Below are 24,412 nucleotides of genomic sequence, written 5' to 3'. Positions count from 1 at the left end.
CATGGATTCTGGTACCAAATTCCTGGAGAGAGGCTGGACTCGTTACTTTTTCTGGAGTTAGTATGTAATTAATAAGTATTGTAACGTGCATGGATAAGTAGACACGTTGGCCCTTGACTAACGAATCTGACCTTTTAGTCGAGCGGTTAGGGATGCCTCCCGCGGTGCGGGCGATACGGGTTCGCGTCCCGGCCGCGGCAGTTCCAGTGGTTGCCCCCCCCCCCCGAATTCGCTACAGCATAATCGTTATTCCAACATACTTCTCCGTCACAGAGCCATGCCGCTTGCTTTCAGTTCTTTGGGGGGGGGGGTTAATGTACACATACTCCGGATAAACGTCTACAAGAGGTGGTTTTGTTTTGCTCAGCACTGTGCAAAGTAATCCGTGTTTTTCCGGATGCAGAACGAGTGTTTTTCGCAGTCTATTTGATGCACACCGTGGTTTCAGACATACTAAAAACACCCACGGACTGTTTTGGTGTACTAAATAGTGACGCTAGTGTAAACTACTAATAGCACACGTTAGCCCCTAGCCAACGGGTCTGACCCTTTAGCCGAGCGGTTAGTGATGTTGCCTTGTGGCGCAACATAGCCCGTATCGAATCCCGCACCGGGCAACAAAATAACCTGTTACACCGGTGTCATGCAGTCCATGTGTTGGTTTGAAAGGAGTCTTAATTGAACCAGAATACGTGGCGAATCAGTCCTACTTAGGACAGTCGAGAATTATCGTGCAACCAGTGAAGGTCAGACGTCTGTTGTGAAGTCATGACCACGTGATCCGAGTCTGTCTTTGTGCAGCCATCTTCAAACGTTAACTGACTTTTCTCTGTCTTGTCAAAGAGCTAACGAGGCCTTTTTCCTTCAAGGGGCGGGCTGGGACAGCGGAGAGGACAGAGGACGGAAACGACAGACGCTTCACGGTCTGCAGCTGGAGACGGAGGGGGGTTTTCCTTCTTCACCCCCCCCCCGCCCCCTGTGCACCGACCTTAAAGCGGGCCCAAGGGAAGAGTTACCCACCCAACAGCAGCTCTGTCTGTCTCTCTTTCTCTCATCCTTTCCTCCCTCCCCCATTTCTGTCTGTCTCTCCCCCTCTTTATCGCTCTCTCTCTCTCTCTCTGTCCATTCAAAAACAATGTTATTGACATGACATTCAAAAGCGTTTGTCACCAAAGCAAAACAAGAAGTAAGTTAAATACAAAAGGTAACGTAGACGTCTATTCCGTTGCCTACCAACACGGGGATCGCTGGTTCGAATCCCCGTGTTACCTCCGGCTTGGTCTGGTGTCCCTGCAGACACAGTTGGCCGTGTCTGCGGGTGGGAGGCCGGATGTGGGTGTGTGTCCTGGTCGCTGCACTAGCGCCTCCTCTGGTCAGCATGTTCAGGGGGGGAGGGGGAACTGGGGGGGAATAGCGTGATCCTCCCACGCGCTACGTCCCCCTTGCGAAACTCCTCACTGTCAGGTGAAAAGAAGCGGCTGGCGACTCCACATGTATGGGAGGAGGCATGTGGTGGTCTGCAGCCGTCCCCGGGTCGGCAGAGGGGGGGTGGAGCAGCAACTGCTCCGATAAAGGGGGTAAAAAAAGAAGGATTTTCATTCAGCGGAAGTCTTGTCAGTAACATTGAAAGCAAATCGATGGAGGGGAAAAATAGGGGGGAAAATGAGATGGCGAAAGATCGGCTGAAAAGAAAGATAAATTAATGGAACAATTCTAGATAAATGAAGTTATTGGTAATAATTTGCTCCGGCAGCATGCTAACGTGGCCTTTCTAGCCGCTATGTGGTACCACTTACTCCCCATACTAGGCAGCAATGGGAGTTTTATAGCAGGAGAGGTTTTTTCGGAATTCATTGTTGTGGAAAATTTAGGAAGTATGTTTTCCCAATACATCAGTAGGGGGGAGCGGGGTGAGTTGAGCCAGTATTTACTCGAGGTGTCTCTAAAGTGAGAGCATCGCAGTAATGTCTCCAACTAAAATAGGATGTGGTGCATCCTTGGGAATAATCACTTTGGATCTGAAATAAACCGTTTTCAAAATATGAAACAAGGGGTGGCTCAACTTCCCCACAGGCTCAAATCACCCCGCTCTCCCCTACTTTGTCTAGAGTGAAGAGCAGCTTTGGCTTTCTCTCAACCCCACTTCCTGTACTATGTCCATCCTTAAATACAGGACAGATCCAGGACCAAGTTCCTGTTGTCCTGACACATCGGAGAGCCACAGCAGGAATGTAGAGAGGTAACTTTACCCAAATACTAAAAAAAAAAAAAAAAACCAAAAAAAAAACAAACAGTGGGCTTTCCCAGTTAATGACGTCACACAGAAGTGTCTACAAAGCAGCACAAAAGCTGCTGGGCTGTTTGAACCTGACGGTTCTTCAGTTTGTGAAGGATGGGCCGTGACAAAGGACATATCATGTTACACACTCTACAGGACAAACACTGGGGGGAGGGGACTACACACACACACAGGGGTACTTGTGCACATGCAAAAGACAATATATCTAGTTCACACAATCTTTGAAAAAAAAAACTCGAAAAACACACACATACAAACACGTGCACACAAAAACCACCAACAGCTGTGCAAACATTTTGGCACAATGTTGAAAATGCAGCACAATGTTTACAAATACGAGTATACACGCCTTCACAATGACATCCATCAATTAAAGTGTACATGACGCACACACAAACACACACACACACACACACATTCCTCTCTCGTTTCATAGTGATGAGCCCCCAGGGAGGAAATAAGGTAGGAAATGGGGTGAGGGAGAGGAAGGCGGGCGATGAAGGAATTATAGAGAAAGAGAGCAGAGAAGTGTTCCTGTGTGTGTGTGTGTGTGTGTGTGTGTGTGTGTGTGTGTGTGTGTGTATTTATGTATATATATATATATATATATATATATATAATCCAGTTAGTCAAGTACATTTTCTATGGGACAGAACAAGCTGTTTCATGCCAACAGGTTTGTACTGTCTGTAAAATGTACTTGACTAACTTGATTATTTTGCTCCTTATTTGTTGAGCACTATCCCTACCATTGAGTGTTTATTTAAAAAAGTTATATATTATATATATATATATACATCCATACATCGATCCATCCATCCATTATCTTAACCGCTCATCCTGCTCTCAGGGTCGTGGGGATGCTGGAGCCTATTCCAGCAGTATATATATTTATATATTCATGTTATTAAGTAAACTTCAAGTAAAGTTCAAGCTCAAGTGAAGTTCAAGTATTTGTACTAGTAGTACATGTGTAAGTATACTTAAGTATAATTTTGTTTAGCATATCTCTGATAAGTACTTAAAAAGTAAACTGAAAGTATACTCACTGATATTTACTTTAAAATAAGTATACTAATAACACACTTGAAAAAGCTACTTTTTTGTAAGGGAAATTTCCCTGTTTGTTTTCCTTTTTTGTGCTTTTTGATTTGTTTGTAAACTATTACTTAGTCGGTCTTATTTGTCATTATTCTGATATCCATTTATATTATGCTCACGCAATTGTACTGTACCATCATTTCCACGATTGTTGATTTATTTCCCTCCTTCATTTTGAATTTATTCCCAAACTTGCTGTGTACATTTTTCATGTATTAAATAAACAAACAAACATGGATAGGCGCATGCTCAGTGAGATAATAGTAACCTGCATCCTAGACGTGGATGTGAATGGGTGGTTCATCTTTACGTTATTGTCGTAAAGATTCAAACGGATAGCTCGTCTTTAGGTCTTCGTATGTTTCCTATTTTGTAGCTTACGTTTTGCCCAATTTTTACAATCGCTGTATGTCGTCGTCATGAAATGAAAAAAAAAAAGAAATCAGTTATCCGTGTCATGATTTGTGATTTAATTGGGTTCGGTTTTCACGGCGACTGCGCAGATTATTTTCCACACGTTACGCTCTTGTGCGCAGCCGCGGAACCTCCGACGGGGAAGGATTTGGAGGGCGGACCGCCGGAAACCGGAGTCAATCATGGCGGATGTTCCAGATAACGCGCCGGAGCGTGAGTTTTTAACAATTTAACGCTGAAATTTTGTGTTATTAATTTTTTTTAAAATCAATGACATGTGGCCACGGAGCTCTGTGAAGTACTGTTGTCGTTCCGTTTACTTTGTGGTGGCTGGACGCGGCTTTGTGTGCGTTGGTCTGTATGTCGTAACGTTACATCACCTGACGTGAGGTTGCTAAAACTCGGCAAACAACCCAAACCGTAACTGCTTCTTAATGTACTTTTATATTTTTATATAGGGTCAGTAAATTGGTGTAATCGTATAACGCTGGTAGTATTGTGACGTGGCCAAATAATGGACTTCTCGTCAAACCTTTCAGAGTTAACGAGCAAGCTTCTAATGACCGCAAGCCCAGCTAGTCATAATAGACACAAGTTCGTATTGGTCTCAGCTTCATGCTTTTCTTGGCCACAGAAGCGACCTTATCTATTTCTGCCTACTCTTTACCCTCATGGTGGGGAACAGCATGTTGTCTAATACAACTTCTCTCATAACGTCCCCATTACCTTCCACCCCATCCCCGCCATCTGTAACAGATATGCCCGTTTTTATATCCCACAACATAACCCAAACATCGACGCTTCAGTTGCATCGTGAGTAATAAGCAAATGAACTTGGAGCAGGAATGCTCTAGTAGAATTCGCCACAGTAGCGTTACCGTGTGTTAATATAACATTTTATTATGAAACTCTAATAGTGTTATTGTAATTTGTTAGTATATGTTGGTGTAGTGCAGTGTTTCTCAACCGGGGGTCCGCGGACCCCTAGTGGTCCGTGGTGTAATTGCAAGGGGTCCGTGAAAATAACATCTTTAAAAAAAAGATTCTATGACATTTATAGAAATAAATAGGATTATTTTACTCAAATGTGACTGAGACTTTTATCTACCTAAACTATAAAGGGTAACCGGACTTTTTTCTCTAATTACATCTGTTTCACAAGTGTCATTTATTGTATTTTAATAAGAGATCTCGCTCCCGTTTGCATTGTTAAAAGTTACTGCATAAAAATTCTGTTGTTACATATATCTGAAAGTTACTGAATACATATTCTGTTTTGTTACATATATCTGAAAGTTACTGAATACATATTCTGTTTTGTTACATATATCTGAAAATTACTGCATAAGAATTCTGTTTTGTTAACTATATCTAAGCTACAACTGAAACCTCTTATTTTTGCCCCAAAGAGTGAATAAATGTTATAATGCAATTTAAAATGCAGTTTCTACTGTTTCTATCAAATTGCAACCCCCCTCCCCCAAGATCAGGTGGAGGGGTCCTCAGGATAGATCAAAAATACGCAAGGGGGGTCCAGGACCCCAAAAAGGTTGAGAACCACTGGTGTAGTGTACCAGCATATTTTGTTACCTGCTTCAAAATGACACATGATACCACACATATGAAGTTCCCTTTGAAAAAATAAAGCGGTTCTGTAATTCTTCTGTCTCATAAGAATCAGCGTATTACATCGCATTCACCAGCTTACGCGGGTGAGCTGTGTGTAATGTTTGAATGGTACTTTTTCCAGTGTGTCAGAATTAATTAATACTTAAACTGAAGATGTATGCCATTAGTTGTCAGCGTCGGCAGAAGAAGTGGAACCACCGCCAATTTTGGAGCAAAGTATGCGCGCGGTTGGGGTTTCTCATTATTGTCATAGATACGAGGGTAGCTATCATTAAAGTTAATATTTTCGATTAAGTGTGTCAGATTGTATCTCAGGGGCTCCTGAAGGCATAAAACCAGACTAAGAAATGTGGATTGATGCTTGAAGCCAATCCAGACTGATTATTCATATTAGAAAGTGGCCGAGGACATAACAAAATGTTTGTGATTGCAGCTCTGGTTATTCAAGAGAAGACCAGTGCGTTTCATGAGCCATGTGTTCTAGAGCAAATAAAATTTAGTCCCAGACAGAAAAACAGCTTTAAGAATCCCAGGGACAAAGATGTCCCATTGATTCCAGCTGTTCGTTGAATACTCCCAACACTGAAGAGTTATTTTCAATAATTGCAGACTGTCCCGGGACACTCAGCGAGCAGGCGGGGAAGACTTCAGCATGTCAGGGCTGTCCCAACCAGCGCATGTGTGCTTCAGGAGCTACCAAGGCCCCCGACCCTGGTAAGCCTGTTCCTGTTGGCAGGTGGAAAGAGATGTGGATGTGTGCCATTTGTGTCTCGACATACATATTATTGCATATGCACATAATGTGATTTACAAGTAAGGATCAGAAATGCCAGTTAAGTCTTGTGACTAGCAAGTCCACTATGAAAGTCAAAGAAACATAACTGCTCTCTTTGTGTTTGAACTGGCTCCGTCTTTGGCAACACATCCAAAAGGCTAAAGTCAAAAACAAAACGATAGCAAGATGAATACTGGAAGAAAAGGTATTGGCTACAGTTGGCCTACCGTGTGGGTCTGTACACTTTTATTTACAAAACTCAACACAGCTTTTATGAAACATAGAAAATCATATTCTCAAGGGTAAAGTATTCTTTCCTGTTTTTGTTATTGATGGGAAAACATCTTGTTCTGTTGCTGCTTCTCTTCTGTTTTGGGGGACAATCATTTAGGGAAAAAGATAAAATCCATTGATGTAATGATGGTTTGTAAGCCGATTTTATTGTAAAAAAAAAAACAAATTGGCGTTTTTATATGCATATGAGCAAAAAATAGACTTGGAAGAATAAAAAAAAAAAAGAGAACAGGTGGAAGTGACACACTTAGGTCCCCGTTGAGACACTCCATTTCATGGACCCAGTGTAGACAGTGGGCTTGACTGAAATAAAAGCATTTCTGTTGCAACAGAAGTGCACTTGGTGTAGACCAGAGGTGAAACAGGAAGAACTTTATTTTTCTTTCATTTTTACAGTTTACCTGTATTGATAAGACCATTATATCCACATGCTTCCGCTGACCGTCATTTCCCTGTCTCTGCCTGCAGCCATAGCCGAGATTGCAGTGAAAATGGAGACGGTCAAACACAAGATCCTGGTGCTGTCGGGGAAAGGAGGAGTGGGGAAGAGCACCTTCAGTGCCCATCTGTGCCATACCTTAGCCAGCGACGACACCAAAGAGGTAAGAGAAACCCAACACAGTGTGTCTCTTTGCCGTCCATATCCCCCAGAAAGTGTCTGGAAGCCTGGAAACATCCCAGGACCCGGTCTTAAAGGGTGATGCCATCTGCATTCTATTCTGGATTGTTCAAATGGAAACACCCCCTCAGAAATTCGCAAAAATCAGTGACGCGGATTAGCGCTGATGCCTGACCCTCCCCTACCTCACCCCCCCCCCACCACCACCACCACCACCACACACATACACACATACACAGTTGGCTGAGTGTAAGCATAGAGAGTGACAAAAGTGTTAAAAGAAAGTGCAGAACCTTACATCAGGTCACATGGGGAAAATTTTTTAGAAGGGCTTGGGAAAATAGCATTACAAACCTACTTTGACCAAAATTTGAATTTTCAGATTTGAATACATATGGAGCACTACTGGGAAGCCACAGAATGATATAAAGGCCTCCAAAACACCAAAAAAAAAATTGCCCCCCCTCCCCTTTAGGATTAGGCTACTGACAGACTGGTGCAGAAGTCGTAACGTGACTGAGAGTGGCTTGAAATATTAACTTATCCTGTGTCTGTGTCTGTTTTGTGTGTATTTATGTATATATTTTGTGTGGGGATGTTCCTGTGTTGATGGATCTTAAAATATAGCCTGTCAGAAAAATGTCGTCAGTTTTATTTGTACAGCCCAATATCACAAATTTGCCTCAGTGGGCTTTACAGCAACAGCACCCTGTCCTCAGACCCTTGCATTAGATAAAGAGCAACTCCCTAAAAAAAATTAAAAAAAACCTTTAACGGGGAGAAAAAATAGGAGGAAACCTCAGGGAGAGCAACAGAGGAGGGATCTCTCTCCCAAGACGGACAGATGTGCAATGAATGTTGTTTGCACAGAAGAGAACACAATTTATAGAAAACAACATTGAAAGAGGATAACAGAATTATAATGGAGTTATAAAATATATGAAGAATATGATGAGAAGGATGCCAAGCAGTGCCTAGATGCCACCAGAACAGCCTAGGACCTGGGTCACACGACCACCTTTATCACCATGGAAACCTGACGGGAGGACAGACTACACATGCACACGGGAGACTCATGTCATACCATTCACACACATGGGAGAAGAGACAAGAAAAAACATTAGTCACACATCGGAGTGAGAGAAGAATATAATATTGAAAGAGGATAACAAAATTAATAAATGTAATCTCTTGTCCTGGAACCCAGACTGGCCAAACCTGCTCCTTTGACTTTGACCCGCAAACCTGGAACCCCCTTTTGGGCCTCAACCATTGCTTCAAACCCCAGGTTTTCAGTAGGCGCAATCCTTTTTCAACGCTTAGAAATGAATAGGGTTGGGCATTGAGAACCGCTTCCAAGTTAGACCCGGTTCCAAAATTCCGATTCCAAAGGAATCATTGAGAAATTTTAATTCTGATTCTGGTTATTGGTTCCTGAACAAATTTCACACATGCTAGTTACAGTTTCAGTACCAGGACCTGGCTAGTCATCTGCGCGGCTGCGCTTATAGTTTTGTGAGTTGAATGCATGCATGTCTTCCCATCTGCTCTTTCTGGACTGGACGACGCTGCGCAAAGCCATACATTTTGTTTTTGTTTTGTGGGGTAGATCAGCAAGTGGCCGAAGAGTAGCGAGCACATGAGTCTAGGTGGAGCCATGCGCCATCATGGACCATAACAAGCACTCAAAAGTATGGCTTAGTTTTGTTTGCAAAAATGACAGTCAGCACAGTGGAACACCTTTGCCAAACTTAATTCGTGCAAGGGAGGATGCACTGCTAACACAACAAAACACCTTTGCCAGCATGGTGTACAAATCAGCAAGTGTACCGTGTTTGACGTGTTGCGCCGGTCTCCCTCATTTTCACACACTTCATCCCCCTCAGTCAACCCTCAGCCAATAGCCAGCACCTCGTCACAATCGGGTAAGTGAAATTGAGTAACGTTTGTCTTGTTCGTAACAGCGAGACAGCAAATTAACTACACCTGATCAAATTGGTAAAAGCTGAGTCAAATTTGTGCAAATACTGTGATGTGTTTTTTCATAGATGAACGTTTGCACAGATGTTCCTACTTCTCTCTTGTCAACACCCACATGGGCTGCAGCTCCCTAAACTGTAAATTACAAATGTTGGAACTACAACAAAGCTGTAAATTACAAAATTTTGGACTGTTGCTGCGTTGTCATTTAGGTGGGTTTCAGTGTTACAGTACAGTGAGGGAAAAGACGAGGAACACATTATTGAATCAGATCATTGAATAACAGCAACTTAATTCAACTGTATGGTATTAATTTTGGTGGCACAGTAGTTAGCGCGGTCGCCTCACAGCTAGAAGGTCCTGGGTTCAAGCCCCAGTGTAGTCCAACCTTGGGGGTCGTCCCAGGTCATTCTCTGTGTGGAGTTTGCATGTTCTCCCCGTGTCTGCGTGGGTTTCCTCCGGGTGCTCCGGTTTCCTCCCACAGTCCAAAGACATGTAGGTCAGGTGAGTCGGCCATACTGCTGGGATAGGCTCCAGCATCCCCACAACCCTGAGAGCAGGATAAGCGGTTTGGATAATGGATGGATGGATGAATGGATATTAATTTATAGGTTCCATAAACTGTATGAAATCAATTATGAATATGAATATGACTTGTGTAAAGATTTTAGAAATAAGTTTTTTTTTTTTTTTAAATAAGCATGTGACCTGTTTTGACCCCGCTCCTCAAAGAACCGGAATTGAGAGTCGTTAAGAACCGGAATTGATAAGCAGAACCAGAATCGTTAAAATCCAAACGATACCCAACCCTAGAAAGGAAGCGGTGATGGATGATGAAAATGGTCATGTTGAACCATAACCATGTAGAAACGAGTCCCTGGCCTTCGTCTTTCGCTCCTCTCCTCTTCACCTCATCACTCTGCCCTCCACTAGCTGGAGGAGAAAGAAGTAGGTGAAGAAATAATGTCTGGTGACTCTGAGATAATTAATGACGGTTGGTGTGTGTTAGGAAATGTGCACTTGCATATGCATACAAACAAACAGAAACACAGGCAGATCTGGTGGGGTGGTCTTGGTCAGGGGAATGTAAGAGTGAGAGTAGCGGCTTCCTGATGCCCGTTTACTGTTATACTGCCTCTTCCTGTTGATAAAGGCACTGAATGAAAGAGGATGGGGTGTGTGTGTATTTGTGAGCGCGCATGACTTGCCGACATTCCTTCTTGTGTTCATCATGAGAGAGAGTGTTTGTATGTGAAACAAGGAAAGGGTTAGAGACCACAACCTTCCTCATTTAGGCGAGATAAAATGGACTGTTACGAAGCCGTTATACAGCCTCACCCTAGGCTGACAAAGAAGTCTTAAACCACTGTTAAAGTAAATTGTAGTTACATCCTATGACGCAGTTTCATTAGAACTCCTAACACTCGTACCAGTACCAACACAAAACTAGTACAAGTAGTATAGTGTTCATTTAAACGTGTGCAAGTGCGCAGATCTCATCACAATCTAGGGGGGACCAAAAACATGGAATTTTCTCGAGTATTTTCTGTACATATATCTATATAACTGTTAAAAGAAACACTCAACGGTAGGGAAAGTGCTCAACATATATATATATATATATCCATCCATCCATTCTCTTAACCGCTTATCCTGCTCTCAGGGTCGCGGGGATGCTGGAGCCTATCCCAGCAGTCATTGGGCGGCAGGTGGGGAGACACCCTGGACAGGCCGCCAGGCCATCACAGGGCCGACACACACACTTTCACACCCATTCATTCGTAGGGACAATTTACCTGACCTACATGTCTTTGGACTGTGGGTGGAAACCGGAGCCCCCGGAGGAAACCCACACAGACACGTGGAGAACATGCAAACTCCACACAGAGGACGACCCAGGATGACCCACCAAGATTGGACTACCCTGGGGCTCGAACCCAGGACCTTCTTGCTGTGAGGCGGCCACGCTAACCACTGCGCCACCGTGCATATATATGCTATAATGAGCAATGGGTGTTAATGTGGGCTACTGGAGACTATATTGTTAGCATAAGTTCACAGTAGCTAGTTAATGTGAGCTAGCACACATTTAAATAGCTAAGTAAAAGTTTAGCTTGACGATCGTTACCATGTTAGATGTAGGTCCTCCACATCCACTTTAAACACTCACCATCAGAAACTGAAACGAGTCTCTGAATTTTTAAATTATTCATTCATTCATTTAGTCACCTTCAGCCGCTTCTCCAGGGTGGGGGTCACAGTGGCAGCAAGCTAAGTAGGGCACTCCAGGCGTCCCTCTGCCCAGCAACGCCCTTCAGCTCCTCCTGGGGGATCCCAAGGCGTTCCCAGGCCAGATTGGACATGTTTTCCCTCCAGCGAGTTCTGGGTCTACCCCAGGGTCTCCTTCCAGTTGGCTGTGCCTGAAAAACCTCCAAAGGAAGGCACGCAGGAGGCATCCTAATCAGATGCCCGGATTTTTAAATTAATATAATTAAAATGTAAACGCCTGTCTCAAATAATGGCCTGTCTCTAATAAAGGCCAGGTGCACTATGCTGTTAAAACAGATACACACCAGGGCTATTACTGGAAGTCTGCAGGCCGAAAGGCCAGCATGCTCTGATGAAGGCCTGCAGCAGTAGGCTGAAACGTTAGCATGTTTTGCTGGCCAAAATAAATTGGTGGAAATGAGGCACTGTCCCTGTCCTTTTTGAAATTGGTGAGTGCTACCCTACATTCTTGGATGTGGTTCTTTGAGGACCTGTGGATTTCTTCATGGGATGTTAGCCAACGGATTTCTGCTACAGGGTAGATCAACCCAATCATCCTTGAGACTACCCATTTCATTTATTTTCCAACCCGTTCGCCATTTTAAGTATTGAAGGTGGCACAGTGGTTAGCATGGTGGCCTCACAGCAAGAAGTTCCTGGGTTCGAGCCCCGGGGTAGTCCAACCTTGGGGGTCTTCCTCTGTGTGGAGTTTGCACGTTCGCCCCGTGTCTGCGTGGGTTTCTTCCGGGTTTTCTGGTTTCCTCCCACAGTCCAAAGACATGTAGGTCAGGTGGATCGGCCATACGATATTGTTCCTAGGTGTGACTGTGTGTGTGTGTGACGACCCTGTGATGGCGTGGCGGCCTGTCCAGGGTGTCTCCCCGCCGGCCGCCCAATGACTGCTGGGATAGGCTCCAGCATCCCCGCGACCCTGAGAGCAGGATAAGCGGTTTGGATAATGGCTGGATGGATCTCCTGACAAGCTGCCAATCCCTCTTTTTATGTAGATTCTTGATGTGTTGGAGCATGTGGTTTGGAGCTGTTTGTCAAATATTTTGAGGCAATATGCTTGTTTTTTTTGTGTGAAACTCAGTTGGACTTCCATATCTATGGGCCAAAATGCTCAAATGATCTACAATGTGATTTTTAGATTGGATTTACAGTAGGCTGTTGGCTCCAGGTCACTTTGGATGGAAAATGACCACCATATGTTTGTCAGGACACCTAGTTGAGTTGGAGCCAACGTTAGGAGGAGCCTGGGGTTTGAACTGTGACCTTCACATTGGGCAGCTTGTGTTAGTACCCAGAGCCCCGGTCTCATTTTAGCCGTTACTGTCGGGTAGGACTTTGGCGTCTCTTGGTGAGCAATCACAGAAATCAAACCGGGATTTTAGTTGTTCGGGTTGTATTTCTCAACGTTGTCTGTGTCTCTCAACCACCGGTAGAGCCGATTGTTTTATCGCTGCTCTGAAACCCACTCGAGTGCTTCATTTCCTTAGCAGACAAATTGCTATTGAAAGAACTGGAACTCGGTGACCTAGTTCCCAAATCCCGATCTTTCCATTGCGCGCATGCGCGCACACACACACACACACACACACACACACACACACACACACACACACACTGCCACTGTCTGTGACCCCCAAGAACTTCCTTGCAGGAAGTCCAGGATGATGCTCCACATTCCAGCAAGGTTAAGGGCTTTACCGTTGCACATAGCTTAGTCCTGTTAAGTTCACACACAGTTTGGTTATGAAGGAGAGTCACCAGAACATTCTGCAACCACACTCGCTGCCTGAAATAGTCTGGTACCGGCACCCGAGCTGTAGTGCCGATGAAGGGACTCGAGGATTCTGCGTCGTCTCTTGCACAACTACGCCAGACAGCCAGGTACTAGTTGGTTGAAAATGCCATGTGTACTTCTAGTTGAACCCTGACCTCTATCGTCCGGTGAAGTGAATGACAGCGTTTTGTTTTTGTTTTTTAATGTGAAGTCAGTGTTACCATGGTTACAGACATTTTTCACAGCCGTCGCCAGGTCGGAGTGATTCAGATTACCGGTACTTGCACAGTTTAGTACATTTTAGTGTGGAAGAGTACCGGTGTCGTGCAGCACAAACTCACGATGCAATTTATACACAGTCAGACAACATAAAGGCTTACACTTAAATCATTCAGAAACACTCACATCACACACACACACACACACACACACACACACAACGATGGACTGAGGGTGGCCCGCTCACAGCTCATCTCAGGAAGGAAAGAGGGAAGCAATGAGTCAACACTTGTTTAGATAGGGGTGAGGAACACAAATGGAGTTGTGCATTGTTGATAGGTTAGCTTGATGGGAGGAAGCGTCCAGTTCACACCGCAACAAACAAGTCAGAAAGGCCCTCCTGCAAACCTCCCTTCAGTTTCACTTCAAAGGAGCTTCAGTGGCAGGAAATGTGAAAGCAGTTGTTGCCAAAGCCAAACAAGAATACATGAATTGCATTGAAAATTACACTATCTCCTCTCTTTCTCTCCTTTCTTTCTCCTCTCTTTCTCTCTCTCCTCTTTCTCTCCTCTCTCTCCTCGTTCTCTCCTCTTTCCCTTTCTCATCTCTTTCTCTCTCCTCTCGTCTCTGCTCTTTCTCTCCTCTTTCCTCTTTCTCCTCTCTCTCCTTTTTCTCCTCTTTCTCTCTCCTCTTTCTCCTCTCTTTCTCTTTCCCCTGTTTCTCTCTTTTCTCTCTCTCCTCTTTCTCTTATCTCTTTCTCTGTCATCTTTCTCTCTCCTCTTTCTCATCTCTTTCTTTCTCCCCTCTTTCTCTCTCTCTCTTTGTCTTTCTCTCTCCTCTTTCTCTCCTCTTTTTCTCTCCTCTCTGTCTCTCCTCTTTCTTTCTTTCTCTCACTCTTTTTCTCTCCCTCCTCGCTTTCTCTCTCCTCTTTCTCTCTCCTCTTTCTCGCTGTCCTCTCTTTCTCGCTCCTTTCTTTTGCTCTTCTCTTTCTCCCTCTCCTCTTTCTCTCTCTCTCTCTCTCTCTCTTTCTCTCCTCTTCCTCTCTCTCCTCTTTCTCTCCCCTTTCTCTCCTCTCTTTCTTTGATAATTAAAGAGACTGAGTCGAACTTGGTTCAATGATGGAAGGGTTTTTTTCTTTGTTCATATTGCTAAAAAGATGTCTTTTTTTGTTAAATAATTTTGTTAACTTTGTTGTTGTTGCCAAACTTGTTTAAAAGAGTGTGTTAAATAAAGACTGGTTTTAAAGTTCAAATTCTCTCTCTCCTCTCTCTCTCTCTCTCTCTCTCTCTCTCTCTCTCTCTCTCTCTCTCTCTCTCCTCTCTCTCTCCTCTCTCCCAGGTGGCACTGTTGGATGTGGATATATGCGGTCCCTCCATTCCAAGGATCATGGGTTTGGAGGGAGAACAGGTAGCTAGCTTGCCAAATACTCAGATGAAACATCTCTTCTCGCTTAACAGACTCAAACATAATCATAATAACTGATGTTGTTACCATATCTGATATTGCAACAATGCCAAAAATTCTTTGTTCAAGTCTTTCTGAGTTTGCTGTAATCTAAGACTGTTTTGCAAATCAGATTTAGAGACGTACTCACGCCTCCTTCTTTAAACGATGTGACGTAGAAGGAAACCCATCTCATCCCTTTTCTCTTTACAAGGATTCACAAAAAACACAAGCGCTGCCTCATGTTGTCCTTTATCCCATCTAGAGCACTGTCCGGCAGTCTGCCTTTATTTTCTCCTTCTGGGGGTTCTCTCTTTCGTAGGCCTGGACCGTGGAACATCTTCTTAAATCTGTTTTCCTCTCAACAGGTCCACCAAAGTGGTTCTGGCTGGTCCCCTGTGGTAAGTCTTACTGGAAAAGTTTAAGAAACACTGCTTTGTTTTGTTTTTTATTTAGTCATAAAATACATTTTACATAATCAATTAACCTTATCCAATATAGGGCGTCTGGGTAGTGTAGCAGTCTATTCCATTGCCTACCAACACAGGGATCGCTGGTTCGAATCCCCCTGTTACCTCCGGCTTGGTCGGGCGTCCCTACAGACACAATTGACCTTTTGCAAAGTCCCGCCCCCCTTAGTTACTGTTGCTATGCCCGTCAAGCATTTCAGAACTATCCAGGAAGTAGCCAGAAAACACCAAAACATGGAGGAATAAATCGGCGCGTTGTGTGCGTAAAAGTAACAGTAATAATACGTTAGCTGTATTAGCTATCAATAATAGCTAGTAGCAAGCTTAGCGTGGAGCAGCCAGGTATTTTTGTTGATTTTGGATGGATTACACTGGCCATGGGGTCTGCTATACTGCCAAATCTATTGCCGACACTGCGCTTCTTGCGTTCTGGGTTTCGGGAAGGGAAAGAAAATTACACCCCCTCCAAACTTTTCACATATCTAGTATCCGATTTGCAGATCCCATAGGCACACCGTTCCAGCATTTTGCTGTGTGTTTGAAAGCTTGACGGACCGTTGCTAAGGTAGGATTGGACGAGCACCGTTCTGGGGCGGTACTTTGCGAAAGGTCAATTGGCCATGTCTGCGGGTGGGAAGCCGGATGTGGGTATGTGACTAGGTCACTGCACTAGCGCCTCTGGTCGGTCAGGGCGCCTGTTCGGGGGGGATGGGGAACTGGGGGAGTTAATGTGATCCTCCCATGCGCTACGTCCCCCTGGTGAAACTCCTCACTGTCAGGTGAAAAGAAGCGGCTGGTGACTCCACATGTATTGGAGGAGGCATGTGGTAGTCTGCAGCCCTCCCGGGATCAGCAGAGGGGGTGGCGCAGCGACCGGGACGGCTCAGAGAGGTGATTGGCTGGGTATGATTGGGAAGAAAAGGGTTAAAAAAAAAAAACCGTATGCAATATAAATCAGTTCTCAGTAGACTCTGTTCATCTTTGTTGTGAGTGATGAAATATGGACACGTGACATGAAGGATACAAAGGCCTACACCCCTGGTTTTATCCGCTTCAGCATATCTGATGGAAATGAACCTTTATTTGCATTATTTCCTCTTTTTTTTTTTTTGCAACATATTGGGTTCGAGCCCCAGGGTTGCCCAACCTTGGGGGTCTTCCCGGGTCATCCTCTGTGTGGAGTTTGCATGTTCTCCCCGTGTCTACGTGGGTTTCCTCCGGGGGCTCCGGTTTCCTCCCACAGTCCAAAGACATGTAGGTCAGGTGAATCAGCCGTACTAAATTGTCCCTAGGTGTGAATGTGTGTGTGTGTGTGTGTGTGTGTGTGTGTGTGTGTGTGTGTGTGTGTGTGTGTGTGTGTGTGTGTGTGTGTGTGTGTGTGTGTGTTTGTCGGCCCTGTGTGACGGCCTGGCGGTCTGTCCAGGGTGTCTCTCCACCTGCCGCCCAGTGACTGCTGGGATAGACTCCAGCATCCTGCAAGCCTGAGCAGGATAAGCGGTTTGGGTAATGGATAATTGATTTGATTGTTGGATGGAAACCCATCTTACAGATTGGCTTGTCCCTGTGAGGATGCTGTCCGTTGTTATGAATGTCAACCTGACCTGGGGGACAAATGTGTAAAACTCTGTGTATATGTAGGTGTAGAAATATGTGTACACACAAAACAGGAAACATGCATACGCAGTGTTTTCATCAGATTATAAAACCTCATATATACGTCTGTTCCCACATGTTTTTTTATCATACATGTTGAATCAAACTGAAATTGTGCACACATGTGCGACCCTCCTGACCATGTCCACAATTTGCTATAAATGGCTTCCAACACACCCCAGTTGCCTGGCTTGTGTATAAAGGGCCAGCATGTAGTTTTCTTTTGAGGAAGAAGCAATTGAAGAAGCAGCACAATTTTACCGACTGTGAACTTTAAATAGCACGGTGGTGCAGTGGTTAGCGCAGTCGCCTCACAGCAAAGAGGTCCTGGGTTCAAACCCCGGGGTCGTCCCGGGTCGTCCTCTGTGTGGAGTTTGCATGTTCTGCCCGTGTCTGTGTGGGTTTCCTCCAGGTGGCCCTAGGTGTGTGTGTGTGGGCCCTGTGATGGACTGGTGGCCTGTCCAGGGTGTCTCCCTGCCTGTCACCCAGTGACTGCTGGGATAGGCTCCAGCATCCCCGCGACCCTGAGAGCAGGATAAGCGGTTTGGCTAATGGATGTTTTAACGCTTACAGACAAACACATTTACTCAAGATAAAATGAAATGAAGGCTCGTCAAAAAAAGGTTGGCAACCAGTCACACATAGCTATGTAATCATCGTGAAGGTTGTTTTTTTAGCTATAGATTACATCTTAACACAATGTAGTGAAAGAAAAACAAAAAGCTCTAAATAGAATGTCACCCATATTCACACTTGTCTTTTTTGCCAACTCGCACCATCACCCTGATCGGACTCAAAAGACTGTGTATACAGAACGCATGGTGTGAAAGATGTGTACCGGTACGCACATTCTCATCGCCCGTGGATTTTGTGTGTTCAGAAACCTGTGTAGAAAGTGGCGTCCGGGTGGCGTGGCGGTCTATTCCGTTGCCCGCCAACTCGGGAATCTCCGATTCGAATCCCCGCGTTACCTCCGGTTTGGTCGGGCATCCCTACAGACACAACTGGCCGTGTCTGTGGGTGGGAAGCCGGATGTGGGTATGTGTCCTGGTCGCTGCAGTAGCACCTCCTCCGGTTGGTCGGGGCGCCTGTTCGGGGACTGGGGGGAAACGGCGTGATCCTCCCACGTGCTACATCCCTCTGGCGAAACTCCTCACTGTCAGGTGAAAAGAAGCGGCTGGCGACTCCACATGTATCGGAGGAGGCACGTGGTAGTCTGCAGCCCTCCCCGTATCAGGGCAGAGGGGGTGGAGCAGCGACCGGGACGGCTCGGAAGAGTGGGGTAATTGGCCGCATACAATTGGGGGGGGAAAGGGGGCGGAGGGAAAATTTAAAAAAAAATTTTTTTCCTCTATCTCATTTTGTGTGTGTGTGTGTGTGTGTGTTACAGTATGTGGAAGACAACCTCGCCGTTATGTCTATTGGCTTTCTGCTCAGCAGTCCTGATGATGCAGTCATCTGGAGGGGACCCAAGAAGAACGGTATGTGGTGTGTTCATGTCTGTGTGTGTCTGTGTGTGTGTGTGTGTATTTGAGTACAGATACCTATAAAAATACCCCCTGGTGTAAATAATGTGCCTTATGTGCCCTGTCAGGTATGATCAAGCAGTTCTTGAGGGACGTTGATTGGGGGGAACTGGATTACCTCGTTGTGGACACGCCTCCCGGCACCTCTGACGAGCACCTGTCAATAGTTCAGTACCTGAGCTCTGCCAAAATTGATGGAGCTGTCATCATCACCACACCTCAGGTAACACACATACACACACACACACACAGTCGTATAACTACTACTACTACTACTATAATATCCTAAAGGGAAAAGTGCTGTGTGTATTTTCTATGTGAATGCTGCCCTCTACCATTCAGCCATGTGAATAACAACAATACATCAGAATGGACAGTGTACAAAGATGTAACCCTGTCTTTCAGGCAGTGAGCCCCAGTAGGGTCTCTGTGTTGTGTTAGGTGAAGTGTCCCAGGGCCGGGATGACAGACAGGGGCAAGGACTCCACGCGGCAGTTGAGGCACAACAGATTGCTGTCGTTTATAATCTTAAAAACACCGAACAAAACTAACCAGTTTCCAAAGCACTTATTGGCTCATGAAAGGAAATTCAAAATAAAATAAGAACAAGTTACTTATTGGCCAGCCACGACACAACTTTTAGCCTTTTTAGTGATGCCCAGATAAGCTAGCTCACCCCAATTACACAATTAGCCGTTAGCACAAACGTCTTTTCAGCATTAAATTTACAAAAAATGGCTCCATCCTGCACATAATCCCACTGGGAACAGGCTGCACAAGGTTATAACACACACAGGGATCTTAATGGTTTAAATTGAGTGTTTTCAGGGAACCTCCTCACCTTAAAAATTCAAATTCAAGAATGTGAATTGAAGTAGAAAGATGGTGGATTTTTCAGATGCCTTCAGTTGATGTTTTAGGTGCTGTTGTCCTCGTGCTGTATGTGCCAGTATGTACCAGTGATGTCCCCTGGACGTCCTCACACTAATGACTGACAAGACACATTTCTCTGTGGTTGTTGTACTTGGAAATTCAAATGCCTCCCTTTCTAAACCTACGCTCGCCGAGACCTCAGTTGACTCTAGGGCTGTCGGTGAATATTCCAAACTCAAAGATATAACCGAATTGTATATATATATATATATATATATATATATATATATATATATATAAAACAGACATTCAAGTGTGAAAATTAATATTCGTTTGTGAAAAACAAAAAGCAGCACTACCACGGCTGTGTGCCTAGTGGATTCTCACGGGGGCCTTGGCCGCTGCTCTGAATACGCTGCATGACGGGCAGGGGTCACACAAGGTCACTCTAATTGGTTGAAAATGAAATTTAAGTCACGCTTAAATGAGCAAGTAAGTCAACAGCAACCGTGTGGTGAAGATGGCAGAGACTTCACCGCCCAACTCGGCCGCAGCGAGAGGGATTTTCAGGGTGTCCAGGTAGCATAGCGGTCTATTCCGTTGCCTACCAACATGGGGATTTGCTGGTTCGAATCCCCGTGTTACTTCCGGCTTGGTCGGGCATCTCTGCAGACACAATTGGCCGTGTCTGCGGGTGGCAAGCCGGATGTGGGTATGTGTCCTGGTCGCTGCACTAGCACCTCCTCTTGTCGATCAGGGTGCCTGTTCAGGGGGGAGGGGAAACCGGGGGGAATAGCGTGATCCTCCCATGTGCTACGTCCCCCTGGCGAAACTCCTCACTGTCAGCTGAAAAGAAGCAGCTGGTGACTCCACATGTATGGGAGGAGGCATGTGGTAGTCTGCAGCCCTCCCCGGATCAGCAGAGGGGGTGGAGCAGCGACCGGGACGGCTCGGAAGAGTGGGGTAATTGGCCAAGTACAATTGGGGAGAAAAGGGGGGGGGGGTGATTTTCACGCCGAACAATCTAAAAAGCCCCGTTTGGAAATACTCTGGATTTTGGTCAGAAAACTCTTGAGCAGCAGAGATGGAAAAATACTGTCACATTGTTTATCTAAACCAGTTGGAATATTACCAAGTCTGTAAAAAAATTTTGGCTATCGAATAACACGTTGATTACAAATCATTCATCTCACTCCGAGAGATGGCGCGTTCTCGTTTCTCACTCGAGCACCAACCACGGCAGAGAGAAAGAGAGAGAGAAGCCTTTGGTCTTTAAATGAAGTTTAACGGTACAGGTCATTGTCTTTATGCATGCTCAGTAATCCAGGTGAGAAAATCAAAGAAAGGTGAATCAGTTCAGGAATCAGGAACACTTTATTTGTCGTTTCATTTCATGTACTTGCGCACATGAAATGAAATGAAATATCGTTTCCCACAGCAGTGCAACACAAAGACAAAAACACATCCAAACTACAAGAACACGCGTGTCAAAACTTAAAAAACAAAAACACTATCCAAGAGAATGAACGCCAGGATGACTGTCGCAACTGCCGGTCTGCATGGGCTAGCAGTCAGCTTAGCCTGCCCCACTTCCCCGTCCTGTCAGACCGCCCTCAGTGTGTCCTCCTTGGGTGCAGCTCCCGGCAGGGCCGTGTTCCCTGGGTCCACCGGACGCAGCAGACCAGGCTCCCCCAGCCAATCCAGCGCCAGCTCTCCCAGCCAGACACCTTCGACACAACTCCCCGCACTCCACACAGCCACACCGAAAACACAGTCGATGCTAGACGAGGCCTCCACCAGACCGCCCTCAGTGTTATCGGAACGGCCGGTCTGCATGAGCTAGCCGTCAGCTTAGCCTGCCCCACTTCCCCGTCCTGTCAGACCGCCCTCAGTGTGTCCTCCTTGGGTGCAGCTCCCGGCAGGGCCGTGTTCCCTGGGTCCACCGGACGCAGCAGACCAGGCTCCCCCAGCCAATCCAGCGCCAGCTCTCCCAGCCAGACACCTTCGACACAACTCCCCGCACTCCACACAGCCACACCGAAAACACAGTCGATGCTAGACGAGGCCTCCGCCAGACCGCCCTCAGTGTTATCGGAACGGCCGGTCTGCATGGGCTAGCAGTCAGCTTAGCCTGCCCCACTTCCCCGTCCTGTCAGACCGCCCTCAGTGTTTCCTCTTCAAGCGAAGCTCTGAGCAGGGCCGTGGTCCCTGGGCCCACAGCACGCGGCAGGCCAAGCTCCCCCAGCCGATCCAGCGCCAGCTCTCCCAGCCATCAAACGAAGACAAACTTAGACGTGGACAAAGACACTGCATGGACGGTTTCATATGCAAATAGGCGTTAATGGTCACACTTATTTGCATATGAAACGGGTCATTGGTTTGGGTCGTGATGTCACTGTCTTGTTTATAATGGTGGGGACACCTGGGGAGGTCACTTAGATGAGTGGTGAAACATTTCTGTTGATAAACGTTGTGTCCAGATGTCATTTAGTTTATTTTGTAATGTATAGTTGTGTAGCTCTTTTGAAAAGACATGTTTATGTTGAAATAAATGTACCTATACGAGTAGTTCTGTCTCTCGTGTACTGGTCTGCCCTCTTATGGACGTCAGGTGTTCAGATGTGTTCAAACCTATGTGTTATTTTAGAGGGAATAATCGAAGGTCACTATTTGGCCAGTTTTGATGGCCTGAGTTGACTCGGGCTGTTGTTCACAGACTGATGTCGTCAGACACTATGGGACACTTCCTCATCCAGAGCGCTTTCACTGGCCGCACTCCCACCCACACACAAACACACACACACACACATACACACACACAAAACCAGGAACTAACTGTGAAGTAATCTGCTCAGTTTCCCTGTTAATTGCCTTAGATTACATCTGCACTGACAGATACATTCAGAAACACGTCTTTTTCTCTCCATGTTGGCCTTCCAACCAAACTAAGCCGCCTTTTTCAATCAACAAACGCAGCTTTTCGAAAACGCTCTCTCGGGTGGATGAATTTGGTGAAAATGGAGTTTTTGTAGATGCTGACATATAACGGTCATGGTGGCCGGCGCCACGGCCCTTAGAAGAAGCTGCGGTGTTTTTCTAACGCTCGGCGTTTCAATATGGATGGTGAACTTTCAAGAAACGGTCAGAAAACGTTAGTGTGGATGGAAAACCTTTTTTTCACCATGAAAACTGCATTTTCAGATTTATCCGCGTTAGTGTGGACATACGCTTCCTCTCCCCCTCTCCTTTCCCATGTCTTCTAACCTTTGTGTGTTTTACCTTTTTCGCAGAAAGTTGAATCACTTCATCCGGACGATGATGATGATGACTACCGCTGCACCATTTTGCATGTTTTTCACAGTACCTCTTTCTGCTCACTGTCGCTGAGCTTGAATCCAAAATTTTGTCATATGACAGAGGTCATGGCAGGGGCACCAGTTCATCAGCATTAACCTGCTCATTGTCATCGGTGTCCATTTTTTCCTTCTTTCCGGTCTGCACACAGCACGCCGGATAGTCATGTGACCATGGACTGCACCCGCTTCACTGCCTGAACAGAGACTGATTGGTCACCTCTTAATCATGGTCGTAGATATGCAGACTGCACACAAACAGACGTTCACATACGCACATTCGATTATATAATTTAAGTCGCAGCCTTTTTGCGGTTATATAATTGCGCAGGCGGACATCATGATTGCGATTAGATGAATGGTGCAGCACTAATCTGGACACAGTGTTTATCGACAGATACGTTTCATCACTCATCTAAGTGACCTCTTCAGTCTCAGCCGACTGCAGGTATCCCCACAGCAGCATTACGACTGAAACCAACGATCGATTTCATGAGCAAATTACCGTGATCATTAACTAGAGTTACAGTGGCAATGTGTACTATTCACAGAGGATTGGGGAGTAGCTGTAATCACAGCATTGTAAGATGATGATGTACTCTTAGCCCCCCCCCCCCCCCCCGGATCAGGGATGGTCGTTCCCTCCTCACATAGATGGCCTCTTTGACTCCCCGTTCAAACCAGCGTTCCTCCCTATCAAGGATGTGCACATCCTCATCCCTGAAAGAGTGGCCCCTGGCCTGTAGATGGTGTAGACTACTGCGGAGTCCTGGCCTGGCGTGTTAGCTCTCCTGTGTTGTACCATCCTCTTGGCCAGCGTCTGTTTAGTTTCTCCGATGTACCAGTCACGGCAACCCTCCTGGCACTTAACAGCGAACACTATATTGCTCTGTTTGTGCCGGGGGACTCCATCCTTGGGGGGGGAGGGGGCAATTTCTGGCACAGCGTGTTTTGGGGTTTGAAAACGACTGAGACGCGGCGTTTGGACAATACACGTTCCAACTGTTCCGACACTCCCAACACATACGGAGTCACCACTGTTTACGCTTAGTCAGCTGTACTATTCCCCAACCCTCTGGCCAAGAGGATGGCACAGCACGAGAGCTGACGCATCAGGCCAGGACTCCACAGTGTACCCCCTCTACAGGCCAGGGGCCACTCTTTCAAGGATGAGGATGTGCACATCCTTGATAGGGAGGAGCGCTGGTTTGAACGGGGAGTAAAAGAGGCCATCTATGTTAAGAGGGAACAACCATCCCTGGACTGGGAGGGGGGATTAAGAGTACATCTGTCATCATCTTACAATGCTGTGATTGCAACTACTCCCCAAGGCACGAACTGTGGAAGCCTCTCGGATGAGAGGCGAAACGTCTTCACGGATATATACCACGTCCAGTTGCACTTGATTCAACTCCTTCGGATAACCATGACCTGGATGAATGAGAACATTCACAGACATACTCCCCAATCCTCTGTGAATAGTACACGTGGCCATATTAACTCTAGTTAATGGTCACGGTAATTTGCATATGAAACCGATTGTTGTTTTTGATCGTTATGCCGCTGTATTGTTTATAAGGGTGGGGATACCTGCAGTCAGTTGAGATTGAGGAGGTCACTTAGATGAGGGATGAAACGTTTCTCTCTCAATAAACATTGTGTCCAGATGAACTGATTCACCTTTCTGATATTTCCTTGCCTGGATTATTG

The 24,412-nt window shown here is 45.8% G+C and overlaps 1 protein-coding gene across 1 annotated transcript in view; it reads left to right on the top strand.

Annotated features, from left to right (window-relative positions):
- The first annotated feature begins 3,833 nt into the window (after window positions 1–3,833).
- The window catches only part of nubp1 (nucleotide binding protein 1 (MinD homolog, E. coli)), a 28,293-nt gene continuing 7,714 nt past the window's right edge, over window positions 3,834–24,412 (top strand). Inside the window, exons 1-7 of the mRNA XM_056287759.1 lie at window positions 3,834–4,027; window positions 6,053–6,157; window positions 6,981–7,114; window positions 14,723–14,791; window positions 15,196–15,228; window positions 18,341–18,431; window positions 18,545–18,699. Of these exons, the coding sequence (XP_056143734.1) occupies window positions 3,997–4,027; window positions 6,053–6,157; window positions 6,981–7,114; window positions 14,723–14,791; window positions 15,196–15,228; window positions 18,341–18,431; window positions 18,545–18,699 (618 nt within the window). The 5' untranslated portion in view covers window positions 3,834–3,996. The remainder of the gene's footprint in view (window positions 4,028–6,052; window positions 6,158–6,980; window positions 7,115–14,722; window positions 14,792–15,195; window positions 15,229–18,340; window positions 18,432–18,544; window positions 18,700–24,412) is intronic.

This window comes from Lampris incognitus, chromosome 10 (assembly GCF_029633865.1).
Source record: "Lampris incognitus isolate fLamInc1 chromosome 10, fLamInc1.hap2, whole genome shotgun sequence".
Lineage (NCBI taxonomy): Eukaryota > Metazoa > Chordata > Actinopteri > Lampriformes > Lampridae > Lampris > Lampris incognitus.
Note: the sequence above shows the minus strand (reverse complement) of the source record. Positions and strands in the feature narration are given on the sequence as shown.